Genomic DNA, 13,649 nt, shown 5'->3' with positions numbered 1-13,649 from the left:
TTGGGGAAGACGTTGCAAAGTTTATCTTCCACCCCAGGTGTGAAAGTGTATTTACTGTTATCTCCACAGATTCCTCGCAGGCTGGAAGGGACGGATCCTTGATGAGCAGTTCGTCCAGATACGGTAACACCACTACTCCCCGAGAGTGGAGAATGGCCATGACAGCCACCATGACTTTGGTAAAGACCCTGGGGGCAGTGGTGAGTCCGAAGGGCAAGGCAACGAACTGGAAGTGTTCCTCGTGAACTGCAAAACACAGGAACTGCTGGTGAGATGGGCAGATAGGAATGTGAAGGTAAGCGTCCTTGATGTCGATGGATGCTAGGAACTCTCCTTTTTCCATGGAAGAGACAACCGATTGGAGAGATTCCATTCGGAATCGCCGTACTGTGACAAACTGATTTAACAGTTTGAGATGCAGAATGGGTCGCATCATCCCGTCCTTCTTTGGAACCACAAAAAGGTTTGAATAAAATCCTCTGAACCTTTCATGATGAGGGGCCGGAATGATGACTCCGTCCCTTAAGAGAGCCTGAACAGCCCGTAGGAAGGCTCGTCTTTCCCTTGGGGGAAGAGGAAAGGAAAGAGCGAGTTGGAGGGGAAGAAGAAAATTCTCTTGTATCAGGAAGACACCAGCTCCCTGACCCACTTGTCGTGGACGACCGCGAGCCAGGTGTGGCTGAAGGAAAGTAGGCGACCGCCTACTCTGTTGGCGTCCGCCGGTTACCGCAACAAGTCATTGGGTAGATCTATAAGATCTGGCTCCCCTGGATCCAGAAGCCCTAGGCCTGGGTTTCCAAGAGAGGTTAGGTCTGTATGAGACCTGGGAGCCTCTGTCTCCGCGCGGGGACTGACGTGACTCGGAAGAGAAGGTAGAGGAGCAGCAACCGGAGTTGTTGCGAAAAGATCGAAATCGCGTCGGCTGTTGGTTGCGAAACGGCCGAACAGCTTTTTGTTGAGGAAGGAATTTACTTTTTCCCCCCGGTAGCATCAGAAATGAGCTGATCCAGTTTCTCTCCAAAAAGACAACCTGTTTGAAAGGGGAGAGAAGACAACGATCTTTTAGATGTGGCATCCGGCCGCCAGTCGCGGAGCCATAGGGCTCTTCTAATGGAGATCGAATTAGCGGCAGTTTGAGCAGCGCAATTGGCGGCATCAAAAGAGGCGTCCACTACAAAGTCCGCTGCGTGAACTATCTGCCTGGCGACCGTGGTTGCCTCTGGAGGAAGATTGGTGCCCTGGAAGTAATCAAGACTTAGAATCATAGAATCATAGATTCTATCAAGACTTCTGCCCAAGCGGCCATTGCTTTAGTGACCCAAATTGCTGCGAAAGATGGAAAAAGCGCTGCTCCTGAAGCCTCAAAAACTGAAAGAGCAAGGTAGTCAATCTGACTATCGGAGGGGTTTCTGATTGAGGAACCCTCAGAAACGGATAGAAGCGTTTTTGAATCAAGACGCGATACAGGCGGGTCCACCGGAGGGGACTGTAACCAATCCTTCATTAGGTCTGGATCAAAAGGGTATTTAGCCTGAGTAGACTTTTGCCCTGTGAACCGCTTATTCTGACCATCCCTATGTTTCTGGACAATTTCTTTAATGTCCGGATGGTTGGTAAATAACCTGCGCACACGCTTGGTTTTCTTAAGTGAGATAGGATGTGCAGGAGCGGGAACATTATCCTCAAACAACTTCAGAATCCTTTTCTTAAATAACAAGGCCTATGTAAAGCTTCCTATAATATATACTACAATCCACGAAAAAAGAGGAAGTATGAATAACACTGTAGAAGAACATGCAGTAAGCTAAAAACAGCGTTTATTTAAGTCATATAAAATACATACTCATTGTATGGATCACAAAAGGTATACATAGATACAATGCGCACAATGGAGCCACCAGCAGAGGTCTCACATAAGAAAAAGTATAGGGGAAATGTTACTACCGTATGATTTTATTTAGGTGCACTGAATGATTATCTGAAAAACAATACTGACAGTATATAATGTATAGTTACATCAATGCACCCCTCTTAAATATGTAAATACTGAACAAAATCCCCAATAGCATAATTTATCATGTGATATGAGATGATTAAAAAAGGATGAGCTGTCAGGTAACATATGCAGATAATAAACCACCAGCTAAATCCTCCCAAACTAGCTAGTGCATGGCATAACTAAAGAAGGCTGACAATATGTAAGAGAATTGTATGTCCATTTTCACCAAAAAAGTGCTAAGTGCAAAATGCAATGAGGTAAAGGTATTGTGTAGCCTAGTGGCAATGCATGGAAGACCAATCACAAGATCAGAAAGCCTCCTACCATGGGAAGAACATATCGCTATGTGGAAAAGTGCAAATGCACAACTAAAATAATTAAATATGCATAGCAGCTCAATGTGAATACCTGACCTGTAGGTGGCAGCCGTTCCCCGACGCGCGTTTCGCGTGAGCTTCAATAGGGGGTATTGAAGACGCTCACGCGAAACGTGCGTCGGGGAACGGCTGCCACCTACAGGTCAGGTATTCACATTGAGCAGCTATGCATATTTAATTATTTTAGTTGTGCATTTGCACTTTTGCACATAGCGATATGTTCTTCCCATGGTAGGAGGCTTTCTGATCTTGTGATTGTTCTTCTATGCATTGCCACTAGGCTACACAATACCTTTACCTCATTGCATTTTGCACTTAGCACTTTTTTGGTGAAAATGGACATACAATTCTCTTACATATTGTCAGCCTTCTTTAGTTATGCCATGCACTAGCTAGTTTGGGAGGATTTAGCTGGTGGTTTATTATCTGCATATGTTACCTGACCGCTCATCCTTTTTTAATCATCTTATATCACATGATAAATTATGCTATTGGGGATTTTGTTCAGTATTTACATATTTAAGAGGGGTGCATTGATGTAACTATACATTATATACTGTCAGTATTGTTTTTCAGATAATCATTCAGTGCACCTAAATAAAATCATACGGTAGTAACATTTCCCCTATACTTTTTCTTATGTGAGACCTCTGCTGGTGGCTCCATTGTGCACATTGTATCTATGTATACCTTTTGTGATCCATACAATGAGTATGTATTTTATATGACTTAAATAAACGCTGTTTTTAGCTTACTGCATGTTCTTCTACAGTGTTATTCATACTTCCTCTTTTTTCGTGGATTGTAGAACTTCAGAATCCTGTTGACTGATTATATAAGAGAATCAAGCGACTCTCGATCAGTTGGGGGATTCTGAGGGGCTGACGTGTCAGATTAGAATTCAGAGTCGTGCTCGCTGAGAACTCCAGGAGAGGGAGAGCGAGAGACAGGATGCGCAGATGCAAAGGCACGAACGGAACTAGGGGCCGCGTCATGGGTCTGCTTTCTAGAGACCTGACCATCCCTTGAACAAGTACGGCCCCTGCTGGTGGACGGTTCCCGGCCAACGCCAGAGCCTTCCTCGGTGGGAAAGGACTCCTTCTGGCTTAATGAGTGCTCCCGGAGGGAGAATATAGCCTGGGTCAGAGACTCCACCGACCGTGACAGGGACGCAGCCCACTCAGGGGGTACTAAACGCAGGAGGCCCGTCAGCAGCAGCGAGGGGCAAATGAGCGCAGGTCAGGGCGCACGCTGGGTCGCAGTCCGTCCATAACGGATTAGTCTGTGCACTGGGTAAGGCAGACTTGCAAGTGGTACACAGAGTAAAAAATGCAGTGTGCTTTTTAGCAGCCCGTTTAGCCTCCTTATATTGAGACATAGCGCTCCTGAAAGGGTTAACGGCAGAGTCAGCTGCAGGGAATGTGCCAGGAAGGGGTTAAGCTTTATTCTGAGGGCAGACACAGCTTACCCGTTCCTATGCTGTGTCCCCCGGGAGGAATAGCGGTGTCCCTGCGGTGTCACATGGTATCCGGCAGAATACTCGCCTCACAGCTCGTGTCCAGAGCAGGCTGAGGTAAAAAGACATGGCCCCCGAGATTAGAATTGCACGTCTCGTCAGGGATGAGAGGCGCCAAGGTGAGGGGGCGGCAATAATAGCGCGGGCGGCGCTATTCAAATTGCGGCCTGGTAGGCCAGAAAAGCCGGGGGCGAAATTTTTGAGCCTACCTGAGGTAGGCGCCGGTGGGCGGGGCGGCGCTATTGAAATTGCCGGAAAAGCCGAGAACTAAATTTTTCGGGCTACCCGCGGTAGCGCCGAGGGGGGGGGAGGGGGTGCGATGGGGGGGCTACGTCAGCGCTTCTCCCGGTGGCCAGGACCCGACCCCATACCTCAACTCCAGTGCTCAGCGCTGTCCGGCCATCCACACAGGCTCTCATCCTCCTGTGCTGATGTAGCAGAGCTGGAGGAGTTCTTAAAGGGCCATGCTCAATCGATCCTCCCTATGATAGGGGGATGGAGAGCTATGGGGCTGATTCAGGACCTACGTAAGCGCTGTCCAGTCTTCTCCATTCCGTGCGCCTGCCCTCATATCCGTGGATTACCGGTACTCCGGTTGTAAGGATCATCGCCAATATTGCCAGAGGAATCAGCCCCAAACGTCGCAGGAAAGTGTACGGGGAGGTATACTCCGCGTGTTTGCCTGTTGGTTCGGGGGAGAGCGGGCCGTAGAAAGGAACTGTCGCCCCCTTCTCTCTGTTAATTAAAAAATAAAAATTTACAGAAAAAAAATCAAAAATAAAATAAAAACGGTGGGGTCTGAAACCAGACCCAAGTGCCTCCTACAGACACTAAGCATGAACTGGAGATATCTCATCCAGCGAGAGGGTGTATACTGCAGGGGAGGAGTTAACTTTTTTTCTGGTTTACTTAGTGTTCTTCTAGCGGCAAGCAGCATAACACCCCACTGTCAGTGTCCCCCAATGAGGAATAGGAGAAAAAAAACACTGCGTCCTTGAGGTACGATTGAGACGGCCAAAGAAACGTTCAGGTTAGTGACGTGTGGAAACTGTAAATGTGACTGTTTCGGTCTGCAGATCCGTGTTCTTATCAGAATTGCAGACGGGTGCAGGAGCTGCATGTAGGTACATTCTCATCTGTCACACATACTAGACTAGTTTATGCTGTGACTTATCGCTTGTGTGTACTGGCACGTAGGCCAAAATTGGGGGCTGTCTGTGCATGCGGATGGCACCGCGATGGACAAAATACAGGAGTTAGAAAGAGGCCCATAGACTGAAATAATTGCCAAAAACAAAGGAGCTTGAAGTCCGGCACCTGTCACAAGTATCCTTGTCATTAGCCGAGGACAGTAATGACATTGTGGCAAGCATGTAGATCCACGTGATGAATTCTGAGCAAACTTTTCAATGACCGACAGCAAGGTATCCAATGAAGGATCCTAGAGCCGTCTGGCCATATTGATATTATAATTAAGGCCTACGTAGATACCTTAAGTCTTGTACACGGTGAGTCGCTCGCTACTGTACCTGAAAAAATTGCTGTAAATTCTAAAAGATGATCTATCGTACTGAAATTTGGACTGGACATATCTTGAAAATGACCACCGTTCGCATCCAAGAACGTTCCATAGTGTGATGGTATGTTCCCACGGTCATTAAACGCTGGCGGTTGGACGCTGCGTACATCCACAGCGTCAAACCTGCAGTGAACAGATGTTACAGCATAGTGGATGGTATTTCAAGAAATCCCATGTCCACTATGCATGCTCTGACACCTGCGACGCGTCTTTCCAGACCACAGCATGTCTATTTATCTTGCATTCAAAAGCCGGCAGTGCTTTGGACGCTGTGGACATGTGCTGCATCCAAAGAGCTGCCTAATACTGAACATCTGCACATACTCAAATGTATTCGGCAGGACCTCTTGGGTCATAGCCTGAATTTCTCATTGCATGCTCTCGCAGCGCCTGTAACGTTTGTGACTCGTTCTTGTACGCCCGACCCGTCTAATGGCTCCAAAGGAAAGAAAACAGCATTAACTTCCATAATTATTTTCTCTTGATCAGGTCCTTTCAATTCCTGAATGATAGTGACTCTGTACAGGCGAACACGACCTTTCACTCTGAGATGTGGAATACAACATGCCTGTCTCCTGAGAAAGCCTGTGCAAAGATTTATGTGGAGATACAAGAAGTTGCTGTTTCACATCTTGAATGGTTTCCACAGACATTATTGTACGTCCTCCACATGCCTATCCAGTAATGGTCTTCTATGTTCTAGCATATTCACCAATGACAGAATACTCTGGACGCCAGATTTTGATCTCCAAACTTACTTAGAAACTCACTTCTTTAAAGACCCAGTTTTCCCATAAGTTTTCACAATGAAAACGCGCACCTCCAAACTATCTGCACATTAATAGCAAATGAAGAAGAAATTTGGCAGGAGTAAAATGCAACCACCACACAAACTACTACTACTACTTGATGCGTAGAAACATGTGCAGCAAGGCATATTACAGACGACTGGCGGGGCGACAAGTTGGCAAGACCACTCAGCGCGAGGATGTTCCTCATAGCTGAAGTTCACTGCACGCTCACTACTCCTGAACCAATGCTTGTACAGTCCAAATTTCAGTATGGCCGACTGTCTCTTTCAGAAGTTACAGCCATTTTTCCAGGTAAAGTTGCACGTGAATTACCCTGTAATATAACTACACAAGCCAATGTGCTACCATTCAGACAGATACCAAAATCCTACAGTAATAAAAAACAGGTACAAATATAAAGAAGCAAAAACATTACTTGTGCCTGGTCTTCAAGGGGTTATTACAAGATCATATTCCACTTTACCAGCGTACCTTTCGTCAGCCTCATCATCTTCATCAACCCAAGCTGGTTTCTTGCTGGGGACATCAGCATCCTTTTCTCTTTCATCATCGGAGTCACTCTCTAGAAGATCTGCACTGAGATAAGGTCTGGTCTGCAAGACATAAAACACCCAGCAATGTGAGACAAGCAGAAGACAGGTACATACAAAATGGGCGTTAGTACCAACTAACTAGTACTGCAATAGTGCATCCCTATGACTGACAATCTACTAATGATATAAAAGTGCTTCTACACATATACTGGAGCTTTTCTTTTAGAAAATGTCAGTGATGTCCATTGCATCATTAACACACTGGGAGCAGTTTAAAAAACCAAAAGGACCCATTACGGGTTCCCTTTAATGACTTTGCCCAAATATAGTTTTTTTTTTTTTAATTTGCGCATCTCACTCCGCTCTCTGTCTGGTGTACAGTTTCTGGAGTATTTTTTGGACTTTTCAAAAAAATGTGTAACTTATGTTACTTAAAAAAAGCTGCAAAAAAACCATGAGCATTTTTTATTTTGTGCCAAGTTTGTTAACTTTTTGAAGAATTTGGTGGAAAAAAAAAACATCAAGGCATATAAGGTGACTAAATAAGAAAAGTGACACAAATCACAAGGGATGAATCAGTCACTGTATTGAGTTTCACATTCCTCATTTATCAACTCTGGCTGCAGCACATGTTTTGCAGGAAAAATTGTGTTAAAAAAAAAAAAAAAGCAGTAGCTCTCCTACAAGCACTGTGTGAAGGCATTTTAAAGGGCATGTTCCCACTGTGTCTATGGAGATTTTGGAGCAGGAAACACTCAGAAGAATGGACATATGCACCTCAATGTAAAAATGACTTGCTGTTCATATTTCCAGGCATTGGAGCCAAGAGCCTATCCCAATATGTAGTAGGTGTAATAATAATATTAGCAAATACCTGCAATTAGAAATGTAGTATAGTTCTTCTGACTCGTACGTCACTTTCTCCATGTAGGGCATTGCAGTAGTTAGGTATCCCTGGTTACAACCACACAGTGACAGCAAATTAGCTGTTAGTGGTCATAACCATGGATATCTAAGGTACTGCAATGCCCCATACATGGGAAAAACGACATAGCAAATGTCAGGAGCCATCTGCTAATATTACTGTTACACCTGATACATATTGGGATAGAATCATGGAGATGGGAATACCGCTTTAAGACTGTCAAAGATGCAATTGACGTCCATTCTTCTGGCCTTTTCTGCTAGAAAAAGCCCAATACTTTAAAACAGGTGTTAATGGGAAAGCTAAAAGACTCCCAAACCGGGACAGCGTGTTTAAAACTACCACTAGTTTTCCTGTGCCTGAGCAAAGGAGGGCGACTTGTCAAGATATGGTATCAATATTATGCCTCTGACCCTTAACCCCTTCCTGACATCCGACGTACTATCCCGTCCACGGTACCCGGGCCCGTATGACCGTGGACGGGATAGTACGTCTACAGCGATCAGCGGCGCCCACGTGGTGAGCGCCGCTGATCGCGGCCGGATGTCAGCTGATTATCACAGCTGACACCCGGCACAATGTGTCAGGGGCAGTCACGGACCGCCCCCGACACGTTAACCCCTTGCACACCGCGATCAAACATGATCGCGGTGTACCGGGAGTTAAAGGGAAGAATCGGCAGGGAGGGGGCTCCCTCCGTGCTTCCCTGAGCCCCCCACGGCAGCGCAATGTGCAGCGCTGCTGCGGGGGACTCCTTTCCTCCAGGCCCCCGAATCCAAGATGGCGACGGGGCCTTCAGGGGCCTGAGGAAGCTGGCTTCCTCAGTGCCTGCAAAGCGCAGGCATGAGGAAGCCTTCGGCACTGCCTGTGACAGATCGCTGATCTGTCACAGTGATTGATCGCTGATCTGTCACAGTGATCTGTGATGTGACAGATCAGCGATCTGTCACAGGACAGTGATGTCCCACCTGGGACTATGTAATAAAGTAAAAAAAAAAATTAAAAAAAAAAAAATGTAAAAATAAATTTAAAAAAAAAAAAAAAAAAAAAAAAAATATTCCCCAATAAATTCATTTTTTGAAAATAAAAAAAAAAAAAAAAAAAAACAATAAAAGTACACATATTAGGTATTGCCGCGTCCGTAACGACCTGCCCTATAAAACTGTCCCTTTAACCCCTTTAGCGAACCCCTTAAAAAATAACAATAAAAAACGAAGCAGAAAATAATGATTTATCATACCGCCAAACAAAAAGTGTAATAACGCGCGATCAAAAAGACGCATATAAATATCCATGGTACCGCTGAAAACGTCATCTTGTCCCGCAAAAAACGAGCCGCCACACAGCATCATCAGCGAAAAAATAAAAAAGTTATAGCTCGCAGAATAAAGCGATGCAAAAATAATTTTTTATATAAAAATAGTTTTCATTGCATAAAACCGACAATACATAAAAAAACGACCTAAATGAGGTATCGCTGTAACCGTACTGACCCAAAGAATAAAACTGCTTTATCAATTTTACCGCACGCGGAACGGTGTAAACGCACCCCCCCAAAAGAAATTCATGAAACGCTGGTTTTTGTTCATTCTGCGTCCCAAAAATCGGAATAAAAAGCGATCAAAAAATGTCACGTGCCCGAAAATGGTACCGATAAAAACGTCAACTTGTCTCGCAAAAAATAAGACCTCACATGACTCAGTGGGTCAAAATACGGAAAAATTATAGCTCTCAATATGTGGTGATGCAAAAACTATTTTTACAATAAAAAGCGTCTTTTAGCGTGCGACAGCTGCCAAACATAAAAACTGCCATAAATAGTAAATCAAACCCCCCGTTATCACCCCCTTAGTTAGGGAAAAATAATAAAATAAAAAAAAATGTATTTATTTCCATTTTTCCATTAGGGCTAGGGTTAGGGTTAGGGCTAGGGTTAGAGCTAGGGTTAGGGCTGAGATTAGGGTTAGGGGTGTGTTGGGGTTCGGGTTGGAGTTAGAATTGGGGGTTTCCACTGTTTGGGCACATCAGGGGCTCTCCAAATGCAACATTGCGTCTGATCTCAATTTCAGCCAATTCTGAGTTGAAAAAGTCATATGGTGCTCCTTCCCTTCCAAGCTCTGCCATGCGCCCAAACAGTGTTTTACCCCCACATGTAGGGTATCAGCCTACTCAGGACAAATTGCAAAACAATTTTTGGGGTCCAATTTCTCCTGTTACCCTTAGGAAAATAAAAAATTGGGGGCAAAAATATTTTTGTGGAAAAAAATGATTTTTTTATTTTCACGTCCGAGCGTTATACACTTCTGTGAAGCACTTGGGGGTTCAAAGTGCTCACCACACATCTAGATAAGTTCCGTGAGGGGGTCTAGTGTCCAAAATGGGGTCACTTGTGGGGAGTTTCAATAGTTTAGGTACATCAGGGGCTCTCCAAACGCACATGACACCCGCAGACCATTCCATCAAAGTCTGCATTCCAAAACGTCACTGCTTCCCTTCCGAGCCCAGACGTGTGTCCATACAGTAGTTTTCTCCCACATATGGGGTGTCAGCGTACTCATGACAAATTGGACAACAACTTTTGGGGTCCAATTTCTCCTGTTACCCTTGGGAAAATGAAAAAATTGGGGACTAATTGATCATGTTTGTGGAAAAAATACGATTTTTTTATTTTCATGCCCGGGCATTATAAACTTCTGTGAAGCCCTTGGGGGTTCAAAGTGCTCACCTCACATCTAGATAAGTTCCTTAGGGGGTCTAGTTTTCAAAATGGGGTCATTTGTAGGGGGTTTCCACTGTTTTGGTACATCAGGGGTTTTCCAATCGCGACATGATGTCCGATCTCAATTCCAGCCAAAAACGTCAAATGGCGCCGCTTCCCTTCCGAGCTCTGCCATGCGCCCAAATAGTGGTTTACCCCCACATGTGGGGTATCAGCATACTCAGGACAAATTGCACAATAACTTTTAGGGTCCTGTTACCCTTGGGAAAATAAAAATTGGGGTGAAAAGATCATTTTTGTGGAAAAAATATTTTTTTAATTGTACCGCTGTACGTTATAAACTTCTGTAAAGTCCTTGTGGGTTCAAAGTACTCACCACATATCTAGATAAGTTCCTTGGGGGGTCTAGTTTCCAAAATGGGGTCACTTGTAGGGGGTTTCCACGGTTTAGGTACATCAGGGACTCTCCAAACGTGACATGGCGTCCGATCTGAATTCCAGCCAATTTTGCATTGAACAAGTCAAACGGCGCTCCTTCCATTCTGAGCTCTGCCATGCGCCGAAACAGTCGTTCCCCCCCACAAATCAGGTATCAGCGTACTCAGGACAAATTGCACAATAACTTTTCCAGTCCAATTTCTCCTGTTACCCTTGGTAAAATAAAAAAAATTGAACCTGAAGTATTTTTTTTGTGAAAAAAAGTTAGATGTTCATTTCTTTTTAAATATTCAAAAAAATTCCTGACGCACCTAATGGGTTAATAAACTTCTTGAATGTGGTTTTGAGCACCTTAAGGGGTTCAGTTTTTAGAATGGTGTCACTTTTGGGCATTTTCTATCATATAGACCCCTCAAAGTGGCTTCAAATGTGATGTGGTCCTAAAAATAAAATGGTGTTGTAAAAATGAGAAATCGCTGGTCAACTTTTAACCCTTATAACTTCCTAACAAAAAAAAATTTTGGTTCCAAAATTGTGCTGATGTAAAGTAAACATGTGGGAAATGTTACTTACAAAAAACTTGATGTGCCGTATCTCTGCGATTTAAGGGCATAAAAATTCAAAGTTGGAAAATTGCGAAATTTTCAAAATTTTTGCCAAATTTCCATTTTTTTCACAAATAAACGCAAGTTATTTGAATGAAATTTTACCACTAACATGAAGTACAATATGTCACGAGAAAACAATGTCAGAATCACTGGGATCCATGGAAGCGTTCCAGAGTTATGACCTCATAAAGGTACAGTGGTCAGAATTGTAAAAATTGGCCCGGTCATGAACGTGCAAACCACCCTTGGGGGTGAAGGGGTTAATATAGCTACCATCGCTGCCATAATCTTTGTGAAAATTCTGGGGGCTGTTGCCAGCCCACATGGCAGGGCCACAAACTGGAAATGCTGCTTTTGGACAGTAAAACGCAGAAACATCTGATGTCCCAGAAAAATGGGGGACGTGTAGATAGGTGTCCCGGATGTCTATGGAAATAGGAATTCCTGATCCTCCATAGACATAATTACCGACCGAATCGATTCCATCCTGAAATGGCGTAAGCGGACCCATCTCGTTTAGCCTTTTGAGGTCTAGTATGGGCCGAACTGAGCCATCCTTTTTTGGTATCACAAACAGGTTTGAGTAAAAGCAGGCAAAACGATCCTGCTCGGGGACGATTACTCCTGCGTTGAGGAGAGAGTCGATTGCCGCAGAAAACCTTGAGCCCTAGCAGCGGCCTTTGCTGGTTGCGATAGAAAGAAGCGATCTCGCGGAAGCACGTTGAAGTCTATCTTGCATCCTGTCGATACTACCTCCTTTACCCAGATATCCTCTACTGAACTCCGCCAGATATCTCTGAAGAGAAGGCGGCGGCCTAGTCTGGGAGAGGTACTGGAAAGGGAGCTGGACTCCCTGCTGGCGTCAGGCTGAAGTGGCTGTGCCCGGCCCTGACCTGGTAGTTCTGCTGTTGGAACTGCGGGAATGCCATGAAGGGGTGGCTGAAAGGATAGCTTCCTCCCATCTCTCGGTGCTTGCGACCTCTGTGGGCCCTGAGCATAAGTGCCTGTCGCTGGGGTACGGCGAAAAGGCTGAGCCCTACGTTTGAAAACATATTGATGAGGCTTGGCCTGAAGGAGAAGGAAGCGTGTACCCCCTTGCATCCTTAATGATTTGATCTAACATTGACCCAAAGAGCCGAATGCCCTGAAACGGCAGATTGGTCAGTGATTTCTCTTAGGACAAATCAGCCTGCCAAGCCTTTAGCCAGACCGTCCGCTGGACGGCTACCACGTTACTGGATGCTTGAGCTGCGCAAGAAGCGGCATCCAGGGCTGCTGATACCATATACCTCCCGGCATGGGAGATTTGATCTGCGAATTCCGTCACTTCCGCTGGTGGTGCTCCGGCCATTATGCCCTGTCTAAGCTGTTTGGCCCATTCTGTAACAGACTTAGCTACCCAAGCTGAGGCGAAGGTTGGACACAATGTGGCGGCTGTTGCCTCAAAGGCGGATTTTGCAGGGGATTCTATCCTCCTAGCATTGGGATACTTTAGGGCTGCCCCACTGGCGGGTGGGAGGACTGTGTTGGTAGCGAGTCTGGACACTGGTGGATCCACCGAAGGGGAGGCGGTCCAGTTGGCGGTGAAATCTGGAGGGAAGGGATACAATTTCCTCTCTGAAATCGACTGGTTGTGTTTTCACAACACTTCCTCAAAATCCTTGTGGGAGGTGAAAACCCTAGAGGGGACCTATGACGCTTAAATGAAAAAGCCTGATAATTAGGTTTTGATGTGGCGACCCCAATGTTAAAAGGTCTCACTGACTGCGGCAATGAGGCCCTGAACCATATCCTTGACCTGGGACTGTTCCGGCCCATACTCAGAACCCTCCTCTGAGTGTGTCTCCGATAATGCCTCGCCTGATTACGGGGATGAGGACCGGGAGGAGGCAGACGGCCAGAGGAATTCTGGCAGTGAGACGGGGACCTGGGTTGATGGTCCTATCTAAACCTTTTACGGCCTCTAGAAGGCCCAAAAGGAGGCTCCTTTGGTGCTCCTATGTTCACTGGAGCCTGAAGTGGCAATCTGTTAAGCGCGCCGTTACCAAGGTCTGTGATACCCTGGTAAGGTCGGCCACGAACTTGGATAAGGAAGAGGCCCATCCTGGACACTCGCTGCCTCCCGTGTCGATGGATGACCCCT

The 13,649-nt window shown here is 45.5% G+C and overlaps 1 protein-coding gene across 4 annotated transcripts in view; it reads right to left on the bottom strand.

The window, feature by feature from the left end:
- UTP18 (UTP18 small subunit processome component) overlaps window positions 1–13,649 on the bottom strand; it is a 66,219-nt gene that overhangs the window by 40,787 nt on the left and 11,783 nt on the right. For all 4 annotated transcript variants that reach the window (XM_073588161.1, XM_073588163.1, XM_073588160.1 and 1 more), the window contains exon 3: window positions 6,755–6,876. In XM_073588161.1, the coding sequence (XP_073444262.1) occupies window positions 6,755–6,876 (122 nt within the window). The remainder of the gene's footprint in view (window positions 1–6,754; window positions 6,877–13,649) is intronic.

This window comes from Dendrobates tinctorius, unplaced genomic scaffold (assembly GCF_039654945.1).
Source record: "Dendrobates tinctorius isolate UK_male_01 unplaced genomic scaffold, ASM3965494v1 ptg000103l, whole genome shotgun sequence".
NCBI lineage: Eukaryota > Metazoa > Chordata > Amphibia > Anura > Dendrobatidae > Dendrobates > Dendrobates tinctorius.
The sequence above is the reverse complement of the archived record's forward strand: the minus strand, read 5'-3'. Positions and strand labels throughout refer to the sequence as shown.